Source organism: Elaeis guineensis, chromosome 5 (genome assembly GCF_000442705.2).
Source record: "Elaeis guineensis isolate ETL-2024a chromosome 5, EG11, whole genome shotgun sequence".
NCBI lineage: Eukaryota > Viridiplantae > Streptophyta > Magnoliopsida > Arecales > Arecaceae > Elaeis > Elaeis guineensis.
Genome location: NC_025997.2, coordinates 109,291,563 through 109,313,871, shown reverse-complemented (window position 1 = coordinate 109,313,871; position 22,309 = coordinate 109,291,563). Strand labels below are relative to the sequence as shown.

The window sequence follows — 22,309 nt, the reverse complement described above, 5'->3', positions numbered from 1 at the left end:
TTTCTTCGCGTGACCCAACCGTTGGATCGTGCAATGATTGCTTCACGATCTGTGCAGATGATGCATTGAAAGGTTCAGAGCGCTTTGAGAGCTGTGCGCATAGCGATCTAACGGGGCAACAAGATCCATAATTCCTTGGCGCCAAAGATACAACCCGAAACCTGTAACGGAAAACTAACATGTCCCAAAATGCGGGAGAAAGTGACAGCAGCGAAAGATGCCACAGGCGTCACTCCTCTTCGGTTCCCACGTCGGCGCCACGTCCCAGGCGTGCCCGCCGGGCCACCTCTCCCATCATCACCTTCTTCGCGGTACGCCACCATCACTTTCTTCCCGGCATTCTCATCCTTCCAAACCACCCCGTCCCCCTACCTTGTGGAGCAGCGCTACAACAACTTCCTAACGGAATGCCACGCAAACTCCGCCACTTTTCGCCCCTTCCCCTCTCTCGGCCCTCATCTACTCCCTTCTAAGCATCAAACTAAACCTCTTCCACTCCTCCATTTAACCTCGCATTCTTCTTCTTCTTCTTCTTCGCCATAGCAAGACAATTAATGGAACAGTACTCCAAGGACGGCGAGCCGAGCGCGCGGGTCCAAGTCCTCCAGCAATCCGATGGATTGAGCATCGTGATCAGCGACAGCCATGGGTCCACCTTCTTCGAGCCTCAGAGAGAGTTGAGCGACCTGCAAAGCATCAACAACGACGACGCTGCCGGCCGCTCTGGAAGGCATGGTGACGATGCCCCTGAGAAGAAGCTGACCCTCTTCGCCCTCCGCCTCGCCATTCTTGAAAAGGCCGCCAGCGGCCTCGGCGCGCTGGGCTTCGTCTGGGCCACCGTCGTCCTCCTCGGCGGCTTCGCCATCACTCTGGAAAGAAAGGACTTCTGGTTCATCACCGTCATCCTTCTCGTCGAAAGCACCAGGATATTCAGCAGGAGCCACGAGCTCGAGTGGCAGCACCAGGCCACTTGGTCCCTCACCGAGGCCGGCCGGTCCAGCTTCCGCGCCATCAAGTCCAGCTCCCGCCTCCTCTTCCGAGCCATCCTGGCCGTCTTCCGGCCATTCTCGATCGAAAGCAGGAGAATTGCTGGAGATGTGAGAAAGTTCAGCGAGGCCCCCGTTACGGCGCAGCGGACGTGGTATACCTCCGATGTCCCCCTCCTCCCCTATGCCGGCTGGGTCTTCCTCTCCCGCAATGTGAGCCGGCTTCTCTACTGGCTCCAGCTCCTATCGGCCTCGTCGTGTGTCTTGCTGTCACTGATGCGCCTCATCGAGCAGGACTATGGAGTGGTACATGACGGCGACACCGACAAGAAGAACCGGCGGTCGGCGCTGAACATTTTCTACGGCTTGGCCCTTGCAGAGGCTCTGTTATTCCTTGCTGAAAGGGCCTACTTGGAGTGGAAGATCAGCCACCGCCGACTGCTCGACCAAGTGAGCATGGAGTGCCACCTCGGTGCCTACGGCATGGTGTCGATCAAGAGGTTCTTCTATGATGCCTACTCGAAATGTCTCAATGGGAGCATCTTCGATGGGCTCAGGATGGACTTGATCACCTTCGCTGAGGAGCTCCTCGCCTCGAGCTCCCGTGATGAGCAGCTCATCGGGGCACGCATCCTGCTCAAATTCTCGACCAGCCACCGGTTCGCCGATGCCACACTCCGCAAGATTGGGACATCCACCCTGGTTATCGAGAGGCTGATTGAGATGCTGAATTGGAAGAATTCAGCTGAGGTGGAGCTCAGGAAGTCAGCTGCAGTCATTGTCTCAAAGCTTGCCGGGAAGAAGCAGAATGCGCTCCGGGTTGCAGGGATTCCAGGGGCCATGGAGTCCATCTCCTCATTGTTGTACACCGGACCACGTTGCTCGAACCCGAAGCCTGATGAGGTTGGTCACCAATGCTCCGCTGCCGGCCGAGCAAACTGCGAGTCCTCGGTCTTCAATCTATTGGGTCTGCTGATCCTTAAGAAGCTTGCAAACGATCATGACAATTGTGGGAAGATGGGGCACGCTAGAGGTCTGTTAGCTAAGATTATAGACTTCACCAGCGGCGGCAGGAGGCTAGGAAGAAGGGAGGGGGTGTCAGAGTCTCAAATTAAAGCAGTGAAGAGGTCGTTGCAGGTGGTGAAAATGCTGGCAAGCACAAGTGGGAGCACTGGCAGGGCACTTCGTCAGGAGATATCAGAGATAGTTTTCACAGTGAGCAACATAAGAGAGATCTTGCAGCATGGAGAACACTACATTATGCTTCAGAAGTTGGGAATTGAGATTTTAACCAGCCTGGCGATGGACAAGGAGGCGAGGGAGAGAATTGGGAGCACTGGGGGAATAGTCAAGGAACTGCTGAGGATCTTCTTCAGGACTGGGTTTACTGAGGATCATAATTCCGTGAAGGTTGAGGCAGGGGAGGCATTGGCGATGCTGGCATTGGAAAGCAAGCAGAATTGTGACAGGATTCTGAAGGAGGCTGGTGTTGTGGAGCGGCTTGTGAGCTCTTTGAGTGACCCAGTGCTTCGGATTCATTCGTCGAGGATTCTGAGGAACTTGTGCAACTATGCTGGGACCGAATGCTTCTTCCAGCTGAGAGGAGTCACTGCAGGCGCTACCTTGGTAAGCTCCTCTCTAGATCAGCTCTAGTTTGTGGTTTTCTTTTATTATACTGAATGCTCTAGCCTCTTGTGCACTTATAGTACAGCAATAATTAGAATGAGAAAGAAGAGTATGGCAGCCACAAACTAAGCAGCACATGCTTCTACCTATATGCTTGTTAATCATGGAACGTAGAACTATCGTAATACATGCCAATCAATACCATTGGATCCCCATATGGAAATCCTGAACCAGAACAGAGTGACTTGGAAACTAGGTTTTATCAATAATAACTATTCATCTAGGCTCAGGCCAGATGAATACTTAGTTTTAGAACTAATGTTCATTGGGAAGATAGGCTAAGGTGCGTAGCTTTTGTTGATATTCTCTTTGTTAAGGTGAACAGAAGAAAATGAAATATGAAACAACAGTTTATGGCTGTGAATTGATTCCATAACTCCTTCACTTGTCCTGCCTATTATCCTCATCCATGAGGTTTGAGCTTGTGTTATGCTCTTGTCCTTACTTCAGTCTATGGAGAAGCGGAGAACCCTTCAAGCGCATCATAGGACTCAGTGTGGAGAGTAGCACCTGCAAATCATAGCAATTTAAGAATTAACTCCAAGATTGGTTGCAAAAGAGTGGAAAGATGTTTTTAACCATCTAGTTCATCTGATTTCATACACTCAAGAACAACAGCTCCTCTTTTATAAGACGTAAAAGAAATTTTTATACTTCTTGCTCTTTCTGCTTTCATTTTTTCAAAACCTGAAAATTCTTGATATATCTTACTGAAAAAAAAAATCCTAAATGGACAAAAGAGAGGAAAAGTTAGATAACCGTCTGCGAGTTCTATTTCAGTTTACTCATGGAATTGATAATAGCTGTATTTCAATAATCACTTAATAGGTTTGTTTTTTGCAAAATACGATTTTTAGACACTGTTCTCCTGTTCTGATAATGGCTTATAATTTTTTCTTACATAGTACACTTATTATCCCCTCTGAAAATGAAAAACAACCAAAAGTCTAAGAAAATACCAAGAAATGCTTTGAATATCATATGAATGGTTTCTATTTTCATGACAAGATAAATATGCTCTATAATTTAAAGTGAACATAGATGACAGTGCCATTTGTCTGAGCACCGAGTGATTTGTAAAGTACACATTATTTGCGGGTTGGTTGTAGATTAACAGGTCGAGAAAAGATAGAACTTTTTTCATCATACTTTTAATCTTATTCTCAAATAATTTTATATATTGTCTTCTAGATGTCATAATTTCATGAAGACAGGGTAAAGGATGAGGGTGGTTCAGTTAGTGTCTCCTAGCATGTTCTAAGTTGAATACATAAAGAGTTCGGTAGATTTTGTTCAAATTTGTGGATCAAGCAAATGGCTCATTTAAGCTCCTTTTTTTTTCCCTTTCCTTTCCTTTCCTTTCTTGTAGGTGCTGAAGGTGATTTTGGTGGAAGAGATGAAATTACTGGAGGTATCTCTTGGCCTGGCAGTAGAAATCATCAAACTCATGAGTCCTGAAGAATATAATGAGGAACTTGCTAAGGCTGGCATTAAGGAGGCAGAGTTCCCAAAGAAGCTGGTTCAGATATTGAACAAGTATAACTATCCTTCAATTAAGGTCCCGAGAATAAGGAGGTTTGTAATTGAGCTAGCAATAGGGATGATGAAATCTGATGGAAGGTATATCAGAATTTTCAGAGATTTAGGCATGGAAAAGGAGCTTGAGCATGTCTCAGGAACCACATCAGAGCTTGAATGCTTCAATGTTTTCTCTGGGAGTGTGGGACTGAGCAGACACAACACAACCCTCTGCTCTCTAGTGGACATTGCATTAGAGATGATGGGCACAAAATGACGCCACATACACCCATGTTTTCACTCCTCTTACAAAATAAACAATGCGGTTGAAAATTATTTTCTATTAGCATTGTATGCCATATTCTTTCATTCATTATATCAATGAAGAGTAATCATCTTGTTGTACCAAAAGGAAAAATGATAAGCAGCTTGTAAATTTTCAAACATATTATAATTTATTGGAGAACTACTAAAAGATTTTCTAATACTTCATAAGCTGGTAGCAAGCATGTGCAATGCACGCCCGTAAATTTTTTTGGTGAATGAAGTTAATAATTATTGTTTGGAGTTTTAAAGAAGAAAAGTAATGGTATATTTTAGAGTATATTTGCATATTGTACTCTCCACTCTTCGGAAGCAGAAAATGTCTGAATCTAGTTTGGGATTGGGGGGTGCAGGTTTATAATTAAATACGAATTTGACCTAGAGATGAATGAAAGCTGCATTCTATTAGATTTATGACTCAATGATTTGTCCCTTCACAGGCCAATTCCTTGCTGTTGATTTTGATGACAGACTAATTTATAGCAAAACAAAGAAAGAACACATTCTTCATGTTCAACAAGTATTTAGAGTTCTTGGACAATAAAACTCTATATTAATCAAAAGAAGTGTTTTTTTATGTGCATTTGAGTTATTTTGCTGGTCTTGTAATCTCATCTAAGGAATTGCAGCTGATTATGAGAAAGTGACAGCTATTAAAAATGGCCAGAACCTCAAAACATACATGAAATTAGGAGTTTCCACAGCTTAAGTACTTTTTGTAGGAGGTTTATTGAACACTTTATTATCATTATGGCTCTCACATCAAATTGCATGAGAAAAGGAAAATTTACATTGTCATAAAGGTTAGATAAGGCATGCGTAGAGACAAAAGAAAAGAATGACAAAAGCATGATAAACAAAAATTTACATTGTCATAAAGGTTAGCATGATAAAGATGACTATATTTCTTGTTAGAAGTTTAAAGAAACTAACAATTCATCTACGAGTAATACACCTACCAAGAGTGTAGATTTTATCATTCATGATGGCTATTTTTCATCATTTGGGGATTATATGTTGGTGATGATGCAAGTCATTTCTATCGGGATAAGAATCACCATAGTTGAATGTAGGTTTTTTTGGCCTGGCCTTAAAAGGGATACAATACGTATAGTTTCAAAATGTCATACTTGTCAATTGACAAAAAGCAGGAGACATAATACTAGAGTGCGCATACCACTGCTTCTCCCACACATGGATTGGCAAGACCTATCATGGATTTTGTTTTAGTATTTCATTGTGTTGAGAATCATGATTCAACACTTATGGTAGTAAATAGCTTTTAAAAAAGTCTCGTTTTCTTCCTTGCAGCAACATGACTGATGCATGCAACGCTGCAAAATTATTCTTCTGTGTTAGATTCACTGAGTTACTTTTGGAAGACCCCATAGATGATGAACACCAAGCTCCAGTTTTCATCAGCTTATCATATAGTCTAAAGGATCTCCTTAGGTGTTTGGCTGTTGACTCTACCAAGTTGGGACCAAATCTTCCCAATAGCAAAAATCCCACGACTTTCATATCTCATAATAAAGTTCATACCTGTGTGTTCCTCCCCAGTCAGACTTTCAGCATGGTTAGAATATCAACCAATTTGTAGACATGCTTCGACGACACTTGGCATTTTCTTGTTCTCCTTAAGAAAACAGATAGGAAAGTTTCTACATCGTTTAATGGATAATATCAAAATCTCAAATGCATGAAAATGACACTTGGTAAAGATGTACACTAGATCGGTCATATGACAACATGTATGGTAGCAAGTTTTTTGGTTTCATTGTCGCAGTTACATCAAGAACAGAGAGAGAAGCTTCAGCAGCTAGTTTGAGAAAGTAATTAAATGTCTCCATGTTCCGGATGACTGCAGCTATATATGCATTTGGAGCTTCCTTTGCCTCATTCGGTGAATTATCACCATTCATATCTTCTGTGGTTCGAGTACATCTGTAGCAGCTTAAGTCACCTGCTTTTCGTTCGGATGAGCAAAATTTCAGTGGCCTCAAAAGGACTGAAAGCACTCGAATAAGATGTGGCACATACAGCGGATCATAGATTATATCTGCACCCAAGCTGCAGTATGAAATTTGAAGAAAGAAAATATGTGGTGAATATAAATGAAATGACTTGATGATCTAAGTAAACGTGGTGCCAAAAGCAGCCTATGTGGCTTGCAAGTACTGATAATTGCTAGGGAAAAGGAATCCATTAAGTGGATTATCACCTGTATTAAATTTGGGCTTGGTAAACCATTCCAAACATAATCAGACATCTGATAAGAGGTGATGACTAATTTATTTATCTAATATTTACACTAACAAAATAATATTAGATCATGAAAGTGGAGATGAACTAATGAAACTCCAGCTCATTTTCGTGCATAATTGAGGGAGCAAAGAAAATAAAAGAAAAGAGGGGTATGGGAGATGCTCACACTATGTCAGGGTGGTAGGTTTGAAGCTCACTTTCAGAGGCCGATTCCCATGGCAAATGTTTACACTCAACCTGGTCATTACAATTTAGGTGAATCTCAGTAAGTCATCTAGAAACATATAATCTCAATGCTATATACATAAACTATTCTGTCTCCTGAAAAATTATAAGATGCATGATACACTAAGACATGTAATTCTTAACATTCCTCTGTCTTGTCTATAGGCAATAGAAAACGGTCGCCTGTGCTTGTACGCACCACCAAACATGTAATTGCACTTTGAAGAAACACTAAAGTTGAACTTTCAAAGTTACACCGGAAGAAATGACAGGTTTGGCCCTTGACTGAGCAATTGGCAACAGATGGTGATGGTTCAGTGGTTACAGATATAATGTGCACTTGTGCAGATGACCAAATAATTTTACAGAAAACAATACTGTCAAAACATTTTAGTTAGGTCTAGAAACCTGAAAAATTATATCTTACGAGAAAAAGCACACGAGAAAAAGCACTCTCATGCAGTATTTCCAAACAAGACTGAAAGCCCAACCCCTTCTCAAAAGTAATGAAAGACATCAGGCTAAGATGAACTCATGAAATAAATACATCTGAACCTACAATATTAGGCTATACTACATAACAGAAATATAATATGTTAATCAACAATATGACTCACCATGTTTGGATTTTCACATATTCTCTGTGATGCCATGGTTTCAGAAGCCAAATGGTTCAATTCCAGATTAAGCTTCATGTTTTCCAGAGTTGACATGTCACCATCAGAAAGGATAACCTGCATTGAACTTCTCAACATAAGTAAAATATTGCAAGATCATATGCCATCAAAATAATTACCAAAGGTTACAATATTGATGTTCATCAAAATATGGGACCATCTGAAATGAGATGGGAACTAGGAACAACATTATGTGGATCAATGGGGCTAAATTCTATGTTAACCTTTACACAGACAGTATATTTCAGGTAGCAGCCTTCATAAATACACTGAACATCTAAAGAAACAATGTTAAGGCTAAAGATACAGTAACTGTAGTCAGTAAGTAAAATTGCCAGAGTTCTTTTACACATTGTGGAAAATACACTGTAACACTCATAACTACAATAACACCATAGTCTAGAACAAAATGCGGTTAGTGGAAAAAACTGAACCCTTTTTAACTTCAGGTTAAACTCTTAAAACATTTGAAATTTTGATCAACCGGTGGTAAATAGCAATCTGCATTATGGTTCCATTCAGAATCAAAATAACGAATACTACTGCAAATCAAAATAAAGATGCAAACCTCCTGAGATGTTATAATTTCCTTCATACTGTCAGAAAAATATTCCATCCTAGAATTTTTTTCCAATCAATTTACGCCTAAGAATCAAGGGTCAAACCAGTACCTCTCTACCATCTATAATACGCTGCAGCGCAATCTGTTAGCCATGAAGAAAGATTTCATAGGAAAAAAATCTTGACACACCTCTTGAAGCGCAAAAGGCCAAAAAAAAAAAAAGTATTCAACTTGTTTTGAATAATATGTGGCAGAAAGGTGTTTGCTTCACAGGTTTGTATGTCCTTACAAACATTAACAAATATACGTACACAAATATACAATCATTCAACTTCATATATGCACTGCATAATCATCAACAACCACAAACAAAAATGAAACCCATCTAAGCACACACACACACAGAGAGAGAGAGAGAGAGAATCAAAACAAAGAGAACTAAGATTACCTTTATAGGGACTAGCCCCTACGAATAACTGGAATTTTTGGATAAAAGATATGGCAATATCATACCTTGGATGCTCCAACATGTTTGAGAATAACACCAACCAACCCGACACCAGAACCAACCTGTTGGATTACAGAACAGCACGTTATTTCCAAAAAACAACAATCAAGAAAATAATAAATCTCAAACAAAATAACTGGTGGTTGAGTAATTCTGCAGGTTTTAGTAAAGGAAATGACACGAAGGGAATGTAAGTTGTTTGTTCAAATCTAAGAACACTAATAAATAAGAGCTAGAATTAATTTTGACACAGCTAATAATGTTCAATGTCCCTTGGCAATCAGCTTAAACTTCAAGTATGCCTCTCAGTCATCTTTTAGGTGCTATGGCCTTCTTTTTCTCTTGCATGGTCTATTGCCATACTGATCAACCGATCAAGGCCTGCATCAGTATACTGTCAAATGTCAACGGCCGTAAATTTCTTCTACTAGAACAGTTTATGTCATATCTATCACAACTGTTTACATCATCTATTATGCCCTAATCTGTTGTTTGGTTGTTCCTACAAATTATTGCACTTTTTCTTAACATTGATTAGTTTAGTTGGTTACTGAATTTTTGATGAAAGCCCCCAAGAAAGGAATTATGTTTCTTCCTTAATGGCTGAAGGTAACTATTAGACCATGCCATCACTATTATCAAGGCATTCTAACAACAACAGGGCTCATGCTGCCATAATTACAGCTCTTTTTACAGGCAATTGGCATGCCATCTAGATGATCAACATTGGAATTTCAAAATCAAACCAAGTATACAAATCAACTATAACTCATTTTTCTAGCACTAAGCTCAGAGCCTCGGATCAATCTAACACCTTATCTCTCTCTTAGTTACTTTAGTTTCGAAAGGTAAACTTCTTCAAGAAGTTTATAATTGCACAGAATAATACAAAATGTATCCCTCAATGATTTTAAGCTAGGGGAATGGAGGAGATGGCAGAAGTATTGTTTTTAAGTACCACATTAACTTCATCCATGTATTATTGTCCATATCTAGTGCTGATGCAGTTGCTATTAATTATACTCGTGTATTCAAAAATATTGTTTCTCCACTACTGGTGTGGTTACAACACTATCAAATTGAGCTGTGAGAAGGTCATAGGATATTCTTATTTTCTCTTGTAGATCTAATTTTCATGTCATCTGCAAGTCTGCAACCATTTCATCTTAAAAGAAAAATCAGTTGAATATTAAATTTTCCTTCTGTGTAGACCTTGCCTTTTATGCTGATCTATATTCTTAGTACGAGTTCCCTGCACTGTATATGCAATACATTTAATTAACATAAATATAAAAGCTGATGGATATGCATAACTTGACTTTCTGACTTGAATATATAGTTTGATTGGTACAGACATCTTTGTTCATGACGATAAGGCAGTTTCACAGACTAGAGGAAAAAATACACAACAAAAATGTGTTTACTCAGCAAATTTTGCATGGAGCGTACATAGTTGTTTACAACTTATGTAAATTTGCACCAGTAAATTTTGTTTGATATTGTGCGCTGATGGCTGATATATACAAGAATAATCCATTTAAGAAAACTCATCTATGTTCCAAGATCAACCATGTCCTTCAGTATACAATTGAGCAGCCCTGGTAATCTAGAACTTCCTCAGAGATCAAGGTAACTCTGTTCTTAGCTGAATATAGTGCAAAAGGTCACATACTTATCTTTTGTTTTTCATACATAATAACCATAAACTAATCACCTTTACTTAGCACAAGCATTAGACCTTTTTATGTCAATAGGCATCATTACTACCATAATACATGGGGTTCCTTGAGACTAACTGTTTCCACTCTTCATGCTTGCTTAGTATGAGATATTTTAGCCATGTGAAAGACCATAGCAGAATCATTAATGTTGGCATCATCTACATCTGGATTTGTATTGCAACCCACAGCTTGACCTTACATGATGATACACCTTGCAGCTTTGTCACTTTATTGCTTTTCATTTTTTGTTAAGTACTTCACCTAACCACCAAACTCCATCATCAGCTTCAAGATCTATGTTTGCGTCATATTTGAGGACTTTAATATATAATCAATGATGTTGAATGAGAGTTGGTCCAATGAATAGATTGCATTTTAGTTATTTTCCTTGCAGCCTTCAAAACTAGGTACAGCTACTAGTACCAAATATGGTTAATGTAGCCTCCCAAAGCTCATTCTCAATAATAATCTTGTGCTTATAGCATATGCAACTTGTTCTTTGGATTCAAGACCTTGACCTAGAATCATCCTCTCACATTCAGTTCATACTATGAAAACGACTCTTCCCCCTGATTGATGAATCAACTATAGTCTATTGCTCCTTTTTATGGTCAACTCTAGTGTATGATCCACTATGTTTTAAGGTGGGTACGGTAAAAATCTGGATAGTAATCTAGCCACAATAATTTGCAATATAGAAAAAAGCCAATTAGGTAAAACAAAAAAAAAGGAGGATAAAATATCTAAATGTTTGCTTTACCTCAAAGCAAAATTTATTGGAAAAAGTCATTGGATAAGAAAGTATCAGCTCCGACAAGAAAAGACTTGAGGGCCAAAGAGCACACCTACCAAATAAAAGAGATAAGAACCAGAAAGCAACCATAATTTTTCAAGGATGGACTGCCACTAATTTAAATAAATGTCTGTACCAAACTATAATTACATAATGTAGATAGCAAAATATAAGGCAACACAAAACCATACAAATGGATCATACTGGTAGAGAATTTTCTGAATCCAAACTTACACTAGCAAGTGAATTTGTGTTTTCTGCCTAAAATTGACTCCATTAGGAAATGGCAAACACAGTTCTAAATTTTAAAATTTTCAAACTAGGTCAAGTTTGGTTTGTATTCTATTATTTTTCACTACAAAATTCAGGTCAATTGGGTTCAAAGCAGCGTCAGCTACAGTGTGTTTAATTTGCGCAAACATCAATGCATAGATCTAAGTATCTAAATCTATACCTAGAATCCCTTGCTCATATTTTTCATCTCTGATTAGTCATTCTAGGAATGGTTTAGTGCAACTCGATGAAATCCAATTGTGTGCAATAGTAGCCATCCATATTGCACAAAACATTGATAAGTATATAAAATTTGAACCTTAACATCGTTTACTTATTCTCTAATAGCAATACTGAAATTGAATGTCAATATATTCATTGCTAAAAACAAGCAATTTTGAGAGGGCACATCCATAACAAAAGCAAATAAGTTAGTAGAGTAAGCCGATATAGATCTTTCTAACCCTTGTGAATTGTGTTTCAATTTGTCTCTTTAGCTTTTAATCAATGCTTCAGAGATTAATACAATTCATGATATTAAACATTGCCTTTACCAATCTCAATCTAGCTTCTTCTGATGTCTGAGGAAACCTTGGAGGATGCTCCATAATTGCATCAAATTAAGCTCAGCAATAAGGGAGGCCCCTTACCTAATAACTACCCTTTTAAGGTTCGATGCCAAATCCATCTTTTGTTCAAAGCTACCTTGGCCGGTAATTTAACGCCAACATATTGAAAGCTATGTTAGGACAAGAGCCATTTTGGAACATGTTTTCAAACTTCAATCTCCAAAGGGCCCATCTTGATTCAAAAATCTGATAGATAGGTACATCATAGCACATGTCAGTTAAGGTCACAAGTTAAGATAAAGGCTTCACGAAAATCTTTTCTAGTTCCTATTAAATACAAATGCAGTTCAAAAAGAATGAAAGGACAAAACAATGTAGTTTGCAATCAAATATATCAGACACCTAGATTTTTCTTTTTTGAAATTTTTGCATGCCACGAGAAATTTATAGACTCAAGTGAAATGTGCATGGCTTTGCGCAAGATAGATTGGTTTTGAGAAACTAACAAATCCTATTTCTACATAACAGATTCAGGTTTAAATAAACATTATTTAGAGACACTACCAATTTTGGATCTTAAGAAAAGCTTGTGTTTGCAATGCATCCATGGTAAACCAACACTAAGCATAAATATAATTCTTCAAATTCTTTAATCACACAAGACAGATCAAGGATGATCCAAAATCTAATTTAAGAAATACAAATAGTTAAATTTCTCAAAAAAAATTCAACATAAATGTTTCTTTAGTTTTGTACTCCCAACAAATGGGTTTCCTCCTAAAAACAATAGATACTACATAAACTATGCTTGGAGTAACACTTCAAGGATCTTATCTAATTCAACCATGAATTTTCAAACAAAATTAGGACTTCCACGTTCTGCCAAAAAAAGTTATAATGAGACTAGGGCTATCTCCCTCATTAGATATAATTTAAGCATGCACAATCAATCAACCAGAGCTTTTGTAGACCCTAAAACTGGAACATCCAAGAAAAATAACAACATATGAACTTGTAAGTCTTTTATATCAACATAGGAAAAATACATAAAATTCTTGAGGACATGTATTTCTAATTAAAGCTTGGCTTAATATTTAGATACAATACTGTAAAATCAGACAGGTGAAAATATATTTAAAAGTGGATATTTATTTTTTTCTAATTTTAATTTTAAAAAAATTAGTGATCTTCAATATGCACTAGTTGGGAAGACAACGAGCTTCACGTCCTCAGTCTCTTTCCAAGAATCCCATTTCCACCCACTTACTCCCATCTTTCATAAGCACATCACAGTTCAACTCTCCCTATGCTTAATAATTAAGTACGAAATTTTTTGAATCATTTGAACGTAGATATAGATCTTTACCAATGCCTAAACATACCAGCTATAGCAATTGCACACAAACAAGAAAAAAAGAGCAATATCATACCCAGTATCTCCTTCAAGCATATTGAGAGAACATTGCAGTGGAACTACTAAGTTCATTGAATTCAAACATTTATCGTCATGACCTGTGGAAATATAAAACTTATACATCTAGCAACAAAAACAGCAATAGTCAATTGGAGTAAATAACATAAAAGAACCAATTTTAAAATTATAACTTACCACTGGAGCAAAGAAAAGAAATCTGCCTGTAGATTCTATTCTTCTCGATCAGCAAGTCATCATCCTATAAATTGAAAAAAAAAAATGTCAGTAACTTTTTTAAAAAAATCATACACTGTGTTTTGATTACAATGATGTTAACAGCTTTTGTTTACACGCCAACAAAAATAACCCATTCTTCAAACTAGTCACCTGAAGTTGCAGAAGCTGGCCTAGTTTTACAAATTAACAGCTAAACTGAATGTATACTTTATACCCAAGAATGAAAATTTTAGCATTTTAAATGTATTGTTGGTTACTGCACTATATATACCATGATAGCCAAGCCCATGCTTATACATCCACATTAGTCCAATTACATTGAGCACTGATGGGTAAAGTACTTTAAATTCTAAACAAACTGTGCTGCCATATGCGGAAGCACTCTTTGGGTTCATATCCGAGCCAAAGCACAAGATCAATGTGCACTAGAGCTCTAAATTTCATCTGACAGCCCATACTTTCAGTGGGTAAAAGGATCCTAAAGTTCCCCATTTTGAGGAAGAGTTTGGGCGATGTTTAGAGTCTTTAGCATCCAGTCGCTGTAGCTTCCATGGTGGGCATATTATATTCTAATGGTAAACTATACATGGTATTTTCATAGTAATTAATTGGGGTTATTGAGCCTCTTAGTGTTTCTTTTTTATGCTTTAATTGATCCTTAGAATTTATATAGTTAGAGTTCAAAATTCAGTGTCATTAAGGTTTCAACTTTCAAGTCTTCATAAATGTTGCAATTATCTCTTTTGAAGGTCTATCTTGAGTTAATTGAAAGCAAGGGTTTAAATACCATGGGACAGGGATGTTTTGGTTTTTCTATGGAACAAGCACCTCCCGTACCAACACTTGAGATGGTGGATGTATTATCCCATCCTTGTCCATTTCCTGCCTCACCTTGTCTGGACATTCAGGATTAGGGTTTGCCATACCACCCCGAATTGCCTGGTTTGGAGTGTACCACATTGTACGAGGTCAGAATCAATATGAAAAAATTAATCAGGTTAGCATAGGCTGCGTACCGACCCATAATGATTTGAACGAAACTGTACCGCCAAGTACCACCCCAAACTGGGATGGGTACCATATTGTATAGCACATGTCATCCAATTTCAAGCGATTCCATCATAAAAAGTGAGAAAAAAAGGGTCTCGGTATGGGATGCATACCATATTATACAGACTATACCGTAACACACTAGTATGATACTTGGCACTACGATTGCAGATCTTGCTTGGGATAGTGGGATGCCCTGCCATTCTACTAGTAATTAAAACCTCAACTAAAAGAAAAAGGTATGTGAAGGTTTTGTTGTCCTCCTCTACAATTCTCTTATTCTCCTCTTCATTTTATCTCTCTTTCTCTCTCTCTTTTGAATCCCCTTTCCCTCTACATTATCATTATACTTCTATCCTCTTTCATAGTTAAAAACTTGAGCTTAAGTATGATTATAATTGGACTTATTTGCAACATGTCATGCATAATTTTGATCCTCAAAGTCTTTAAAAGTCTTTCCATCCATTATTAATCCCAAAAACTCTTCCACCATGCCCCCATGCTTTACATTCATCAGAATCACTAAAAATCTGTGCATAATTGCAGAAATCAGCGCATATAACACAGTTTTGAGATCATAAATCCCTTAGAAACATTTCATAAGCCTTTTCATTATCTAGACCCCAAATCCCTGACTTCAAGGTTAACCGCTGCACATGTGGATGCCTCAAAGCCGAGGGTACTGCAATAATCATCCTTGAACGTGTTATGATCCTTAAAACACAGTCCAAATTACAGCCTTAATTATTATGTTCAACAATCAAGCTGACTGGATGAACCAGAGAGTTGCTTCTAGGGAATTATGTGGTTGACCCTTCAATCAGCAATTTGCTAGAAAGCTTTACGGGTGACAATACAATCTACTATGTTGCTTGACACAAAATGTGAGCTTCTAAGGAGGATCCAAGAAAACAAGTTGATGTTGTAAAATTAAAAATGAGAATATTAAGATGGACAGATGGTGAAACTAAAAAGGGTAGAGAAATGATGAGTAAAATAGACGAACTCTATGAGTCACATGACTCACATCAATTAAGGATAAAGCGACAGAGAGTTAATTTAGGTGTAGGCATTTACAACATAGGTTTGTGTTAAAAAGAAAAGCTCAAAAAGAATTCAATTCATTAATGAGATCCCATCTCTTTAAATAGATGAGAAACAATTACATAAGAAAAGAAGTACATACTTGGAAAGCAAGTACATACCATGTTTACATATATACTAAATTTAGAGACATATTAAATATGTCCTTCCTATATGAGGACTTATCAAATAAGTATACTTCTAACACTTCCCCTCAAGCTGGAGCATATATATCAAACATCCCAGCTTGTTACATATAGAGTTGAAAACACCAAAAGATAGAGACTTGGTCAAAATATCAGCTAACTGCTCGGATGATGGAGTGAATGGTATTATAATGGTAATGTTCATCACAGCATCTCTTTGAGGGTGTCCCAGATTTGTTTAGCTATCTTCAAGAACATGACATCAGTACTAACCTTTTTCTCCGTGCTATTCAACAACCATGATATAACACAACAGTCACTAGCCAGCCAGTCGTCATAGATAGGATCTTTGAAATTTTGAAGATCTTCAGTCAGGTGTTGCATCTTTCATTAGACACCAATAAACAGTTTGAACGATTGAGCCCACAAAAGGTAGTTAGTACCATTGAGCTTTATTGTACTCGCCATTAGATTCCTTGTCGTAGCATCAGAATCGAAAGTTAGAGGTGTCGAACATTGTTTGTTGTCATGATTTAACGACACCATAGCAGCCAGAGAGGAGGACAAAAATAATCAAACAGCCAGATAGTAAAAGAGGGAAGGAAGGATACATTTACACGGCAGCTAGAGAAATCACGGATACTGTACTGCTTCCGTGATTAGTAGATAGCTAGAAAGACATCCAAAGGACTTTTGCATGGCATAATAAAGGAACCTATGTTGATTTATCCAAAGACAAATTGCTCCTCGAGATGCACAGAAGATCCCTCAACCAATATGGTAGAATCACAAGCAGATTTCAGTAAACAGCAAGCAGAAAAATTAATCTGACCTCCAAGATGGCAAAGGATGGACTGCTATAGCGTGAATAGATTGATTTTAGGACTGCACTAGTAAGGATCTAGTAAGGACAAGAATCCAAAATCCTAGACGGTGGCTAGAGTTCCAGCAAGAACCAGAGGCAACCATCGCCAGAGATCTCTAACGATGGAGGAAGAGGATGATGAAGAAGGCTGACGAGGAGATGGGAAGTGGCGGCAGCGATGATTTAAAAGGCTTTGAGAAGAGAGGAGGCAGGTAGGATTTTGAAGGTTGCCGGTGAAGAGGAGGGGTTGCGACGTGGGCTGCTGCGGCTAGGGGTGATGCGAGAGGGCTACTGCGGCTAGGAAGAGCTGCTGCGGCCTGTTATGGAAGGAGGGGCGGCGGAGGGCTAGGGTTGTGGAAAGGGTGCAGCAACTTGACTCTGATACCATGTTGAAAAGAAAAGCTCAAAGAAATTGAATTCATTAATGAGATCCCATCTCTTTAAATAGATGAGAAACAAGAACATAAAAAAAAAGTACATACTTGGAAAGCAAGTACATACCATATTTAGAAATATACTAAGTTTAGAGATATACTAAATATGTCCTTCCTATATAAGGGCTTATTAAATAAGCATAATTCTAATAGTTTGAAAAGACTTCAGTGTGCAAGAATTGAAGTATTGAATATTGCTGGCATGCCAGCCAACCACTGGAACTATAATCACCGTGTGATGATGTTCCATGCTAGTGCTTTGCACTCATTAGCATTCACTAGCACTACAACGTGCCAAGGACTAACAGAGTAATTGGCAAAGCCACTAGCATGGTACACATTGGTCTGTACCAAGCAACACGTATGGAAATTTAATCTATGTCATAAGTAAGGGTACTTGTTGAAGAATTTAGGAAGAAGAGGGGGAAGTTCTAAGAGGTGGGCCCGTATAGGAAATTAGGAACACTTTGCCAACAAATATTCTTAGGTTCGATTTATATATCCTCCTGTTTAGAGGTATCTCTAAGGCTATTTCAAGTTTTTCTTGAACTTTTCCATAACTATTATCCACATACATCCTTCGATGTAAATTAAAATGACCCTAGTTATTAAATCCCCCTCAATTTTTTCATTTTGCATGCCCATACCATTTAAATTGATTCTCCATCACCTTGTCCTCAGTTTGGCAACTCATAATGCACCTATAATGTACTCATATCTCATGCCATTGTTCCTAGTTTGGCCACACAACCATCTTGACATTCTCATTTCTGCTACATTTAACTTCTTTTCTTAAACCTACTTTATTTCCCAACATCCTGAGCAATTCAATATATCATGCTCTGATGTACTAAGTAATATATAATTCATAAGATAATATTTTATTAACATTTAACTCGCTTTGTACTTCCCAAGTTCATTAGTGTATCATGAGTTACTGATTGAAAATAATGTTAGATATCAACTGAGTGCTCATATCTTGAAAAGTACAATGAAAGAAAAATTCATAAAAATGATAAACTATTAAAAAAGAAGCAAATAAGAAATTCACTGGATTTGCAGCATAAGCACCGCCTATGACTACATTAAGAATTATAAAATGTTGGAAAACTAATAAACTTCACTGAATGATGCAATCTACTTATAATCTAGATAACATACATCGTAGAAGTAATATTTTGGCTCATCTTTTGACCCTAACTACATGTTACTACATTATCAAAAGATTAATTACTAAACATTAGTTTGCTTGGAGATATGATATGTGACTATCTGAAAGGAACTAAAAGTGGGGGAAAAAAGCAGTCTGACTATTTACCATATGTGAAGTCAGATAATAAGCTAATTGTTCATACAAGCCCTCCACCACAACATCATGGGTTGATTCAGCAGCGGTAATAACCTTTTTAAGAATATTTTTCATATATGTTAGGTTACATGCAGTTCCCTTGTCCTCCTGCATATGAGATGCCATAAATCAACATTAGGACATCCAAAAGAATGATTCGTGAAGAGATGGAACATAATCTACTAACTCCAAGATAAATGATCAAGAGTGAGGCTTAGGTAGAATTTCAACACATAAGAATTAAAGATAATAAAGAATGTTTTCAGAATATAACAAAATTTTCAAACAACTTAATGTCAGGCTTATCAAACCTATTTTCTTACCTCATTATACTATGAATACATTACAATTTATACATTACAACTTACTTGAGATTGTAAATTGTAATGGGAAGGTACTTCAGCTCACAATACTCTGAAGTCAAAACAAATGATCCACCAGTACTTAAATGCCCATAACCTATGGAATTATATGCTCATATCACGTGTTTTGGATTACATTTACAACACAAAGTTGCCATATATGTTCCAGTAGCTAATGCTACATTCATATATTATACCATCAGCACACACCAATGTAGAATATCAATCTGATTGTACTTGACTGGTGAAATGTCCTGTATTAACATGAGATAGTTTAATTTAAGACAAGCGATGCATGCTTAACCAGGATACCTGTTCTTGGCTGTTCTCATGAATATTCACCCTAAAACTTGCATTTGTTCAATAAATTTATAAACAGAAACTGCTGATACAGGAACAAAAGCATTACTCCACCTACAAAAGGTGAAGAAAATATACAGGAATAGAACAGTTCCATGCAAAAAAGAAAAACAGTTGGAAGTAAAGAATTAATCAAGCACGATAAAGCATGTTGACTCCATGACTTCCAGTAACAACCAGGCCAAGTAATCACTTCAAATATGCCAAGAATTTCTCAGATATGACATATTATGATAAGGAAAATGCCATATGAAATGGCGAGTTTATTTTTTTATTTTTTTATTTTTTCGTCGTCCACGTGAAAAAAGGATGGAAAAGGGGTGGTGACGTAGACACTATAAAACGCAATTTTGAATGGCGTTTTATAGGATTTGCATTAGTTTGGTAAATAAGTTAAAAACTATATTATTTTTGTAAATAATTTTTTTTTTAATTATTTAGGTAAAGGACTCGGAATAGAACAGTTCCATGCAAAAAAGAAAAACAGTTGGAAGTAAAGAATTAATCAAGCACGATAAAGCATTTTGACTCCATGACTTCCAGTAACAACCAGGCCAAGTAATCACTTCAAATATGCCAAGAATTTCTCAGATATGACATATTATGATAAGGAGAAATCAAGAGGGATGCATATCCAATACAAGATCTATGCTAAAAAGGAAACCAGCTTATCAAAAATTTAGGACACAGATGCAAAAAGCATACCTAATATAATACAATGCAGTAAGCATTTAAGCATTATAGTCTAATAAAAATCTTGAATATCTAGAAACTTAGCATGGGTGGCATCAAGGCATGCCAAAAATCCAACTCTTAGTATTAGAAGTTTAACATGAAAATCCCCACGAAAACAAATAAATATACATTTTGAATAAATTGAATGTTATATGAAGTGAACTAGTTGATGGTACTTTGTAGTTTGTAGTAGAAAAGCTATAACTTGACTTTTATTATATTTAAAACATAAAAAAATGTGAAACTATTAGAATTGTCCAAATACTACTGCTCAATCTTCCTTGGCACTTGATGTGTTAAGTGCCATTACTTACTCATGTACAATTAAACAAGACATTCCAAAATTATGTGCTAAGTGTCAACATTTTATGCTGAGAGTTTAGTAAAATGCATAGGATAGGGAGAATACTTACAATACTATTTATACAATGCTCCAAAATGAAAGTTTGAACCCTTTCCGTAATAGATCCTCCATCAGATTGTCTAAGAAAGAAAAGAAAATTAAGATTGTGAAAAAAATTTTGGAATAAAATTGAAATGAAGACAGCTTTGAATCTAGCAGAGTAAGGCATTAGTGCTATATGAAATTTAAATTAGTAAATTGAGTCAAATTTTACTATACTATAAAGCACAGCTAGTCGTATGCCTATCCTATAAAATTTTCCATTCAACTTGACAAATATCCTATGATCGCATGATACCTCAGTTGCACTTCTCCATTTTAACTGCCGTACTTTAATCCTAGAAATAGCATCCTCTTCAATCTCCCCTTTCTTATGAATAATCGATCCTAAATTAGAAAATGATTACTTTTAGGAACTTCATGATTCTCAATTTTTACTCCGCACTCATCTCTATTATAGGTATTGCACCAATCAAGGATAAATTAGTTGAAATCCAACAAGGCTGATATGAACATGTGCAACAAAAAATTAAGACTTCCTAGAATTAGATTTGAGCCAATGGGCCAATAAATAGGAAACAAAAGACACAATAAGTTTTGAGAAAGGATTTGGAGAAGCTAATCACACAAGAACATGTGGCCTTTAGTAATACTATGTAATGTTTTTCTCAAAAAAAAAAAGAAAAAAAGAAAAAGGTAATAATTTGTAGAATGTAATGCATTTGAGACATGGCTACTTTTGTCTCTGTAGGAAGGGCAAAATGGAAACAGAAAAAAGAAACTTGTGCCACGTTGGGACACTAAAACAGGAAGATCAATACTTCAATGGGTACACGATCCTCAGCTTGAGGCAAGAAAGGTTAAATATCGTGAGTTTTGAGATGTAGAACTCCAAGCAGAGATAGAAATTTTATCAGCACTTAAATAATTTTAAGCACACGGTCCGTGTAATCCAATAACAAATGTCCTTTATTAGGACTTCTTGTCCTCCCAGGCATAAACCAAAGGCTCGCCACGTTGGTCCTATTCCTCAGAAGCAAAAAACAAAACGGCAACGTGTTTCGTTGCTTCTTTTCTTCAAACAGCTGGTGGACAAACACCGCACACCGAACATATCCCAAACTACATACTAACTGAAGTTATCAAACCAACCAAAATAAATTTGCTAACAAAGACATACGAAATTCAAATTTCAAAAGAGAAGAAAACGAAAGAAAGTCCGATGAACAGGTGGGAAGGAGAAGATGAGGATGGAAGAAGGGAACCTGGCTAAGGAGATGAAGTAATCTGCGGGCTCCATGGCCAGGAAAGACGACTTTAGGTAAAGCAGGTCGGGGCTACAAGCGTCGTGGGTTCCGGCATCCTCCATGCCTGCGAGAACGACAGCGTCCGGACAGGCCCTCGACGCTGCCTACGGGCAATGGTATTCATTGAGACGGTAGCCCGCTAATCGGATGTGAACCCGACCCAAAAGCTCGAGTTTGGATCCGAAAAGGGATTCAATAATTTATTGGATTTGGTTTGTATTCTAAACTTACGTTCAGCATATTCATTGACTAAGACTTGGGTCTAACAAATACGTACCTAAAAATTCCAAATTTGACCTGATTATGTGCATGTATACAAATTGTGTAAACCGGATTCTATCGTTAACAAAGTGGAGAGATTGTCCAAATCTTTTTTCTCAGACATGAAAAAAAGAAGAAAAAATTATGTTTAAGAAGTGTTTGGTTTGCAATCAAAATTTGAATCAGAATCGAAACGA

The 22,309-nt window shown here is 37.4% G+C and overlaps 2 protein-coding genes across 3 annotated transcripts; one reads left to right on the top strand and one right to left on the bottom strand.

The window, feature by feature from the left end:
- The first annotated feature begins 510 nt into the window (after positions 1-510).
- Positions 511-5,665, top strand: LOC105045390 (uncharacterized). Its single transcript, XM_010923653.4, has 2 exons — positions 511-2,612; positions 4,042-5,665. The coding sequence occupies exons 1-2, from the start codon at positions 555-557 to the stop codon at positions 4,465-4,467; spliced, it is 2,484 nt and encodes an 827-aa protein (XP_010921955.1). The 5' UTR covers positions 511-554; the 3' UTR covers positions 4,468-5,665.
- A 442-nt stretch (positions 5,666-6,107) lies between these two features.
- Positions 6,108-21,997, bottom strand: LOC105045388 (uncharacterized). 2 transcript variants are annotated; one of them, XM_010923651.4, is made up of 10 exons: positions 21,810-21,991; positions 20,555-20,624; positions 18,655-18,792; positions 13,717-13,780; positions 13,538-13,619; positions 11,233-11,317; positions 8,757-8,813; positions 7,622-7,738; positions 6,946-7,016; positions 6,108-6,584 (listed from the first exon to the last, which is right to left on the bottom strand). In XM_010923651.4, exons 1-10 carry the CDS (start codon positions 21,911-21,913, stop codon positions 6,206-6,208), a joined length of 1,167 nt encoding a protein of 388 aa, XP_010921953.1. In that variant the 5' UTR covers positions 21,914-21,991; the 3' UTR covers positions 6,108-6,205. The 2 variants fall into 2 exon arrangements, with proteins under 2 accessions (XP_010921953.1, XP_073114168.1); XM_073258067.1 differs by lacking the exon at positions 18,655-18,792 and having other exon boundaries at positions 21,810-21,997.
- Positions 21,998-22,309: the final 312 nt, after the last annotated feature.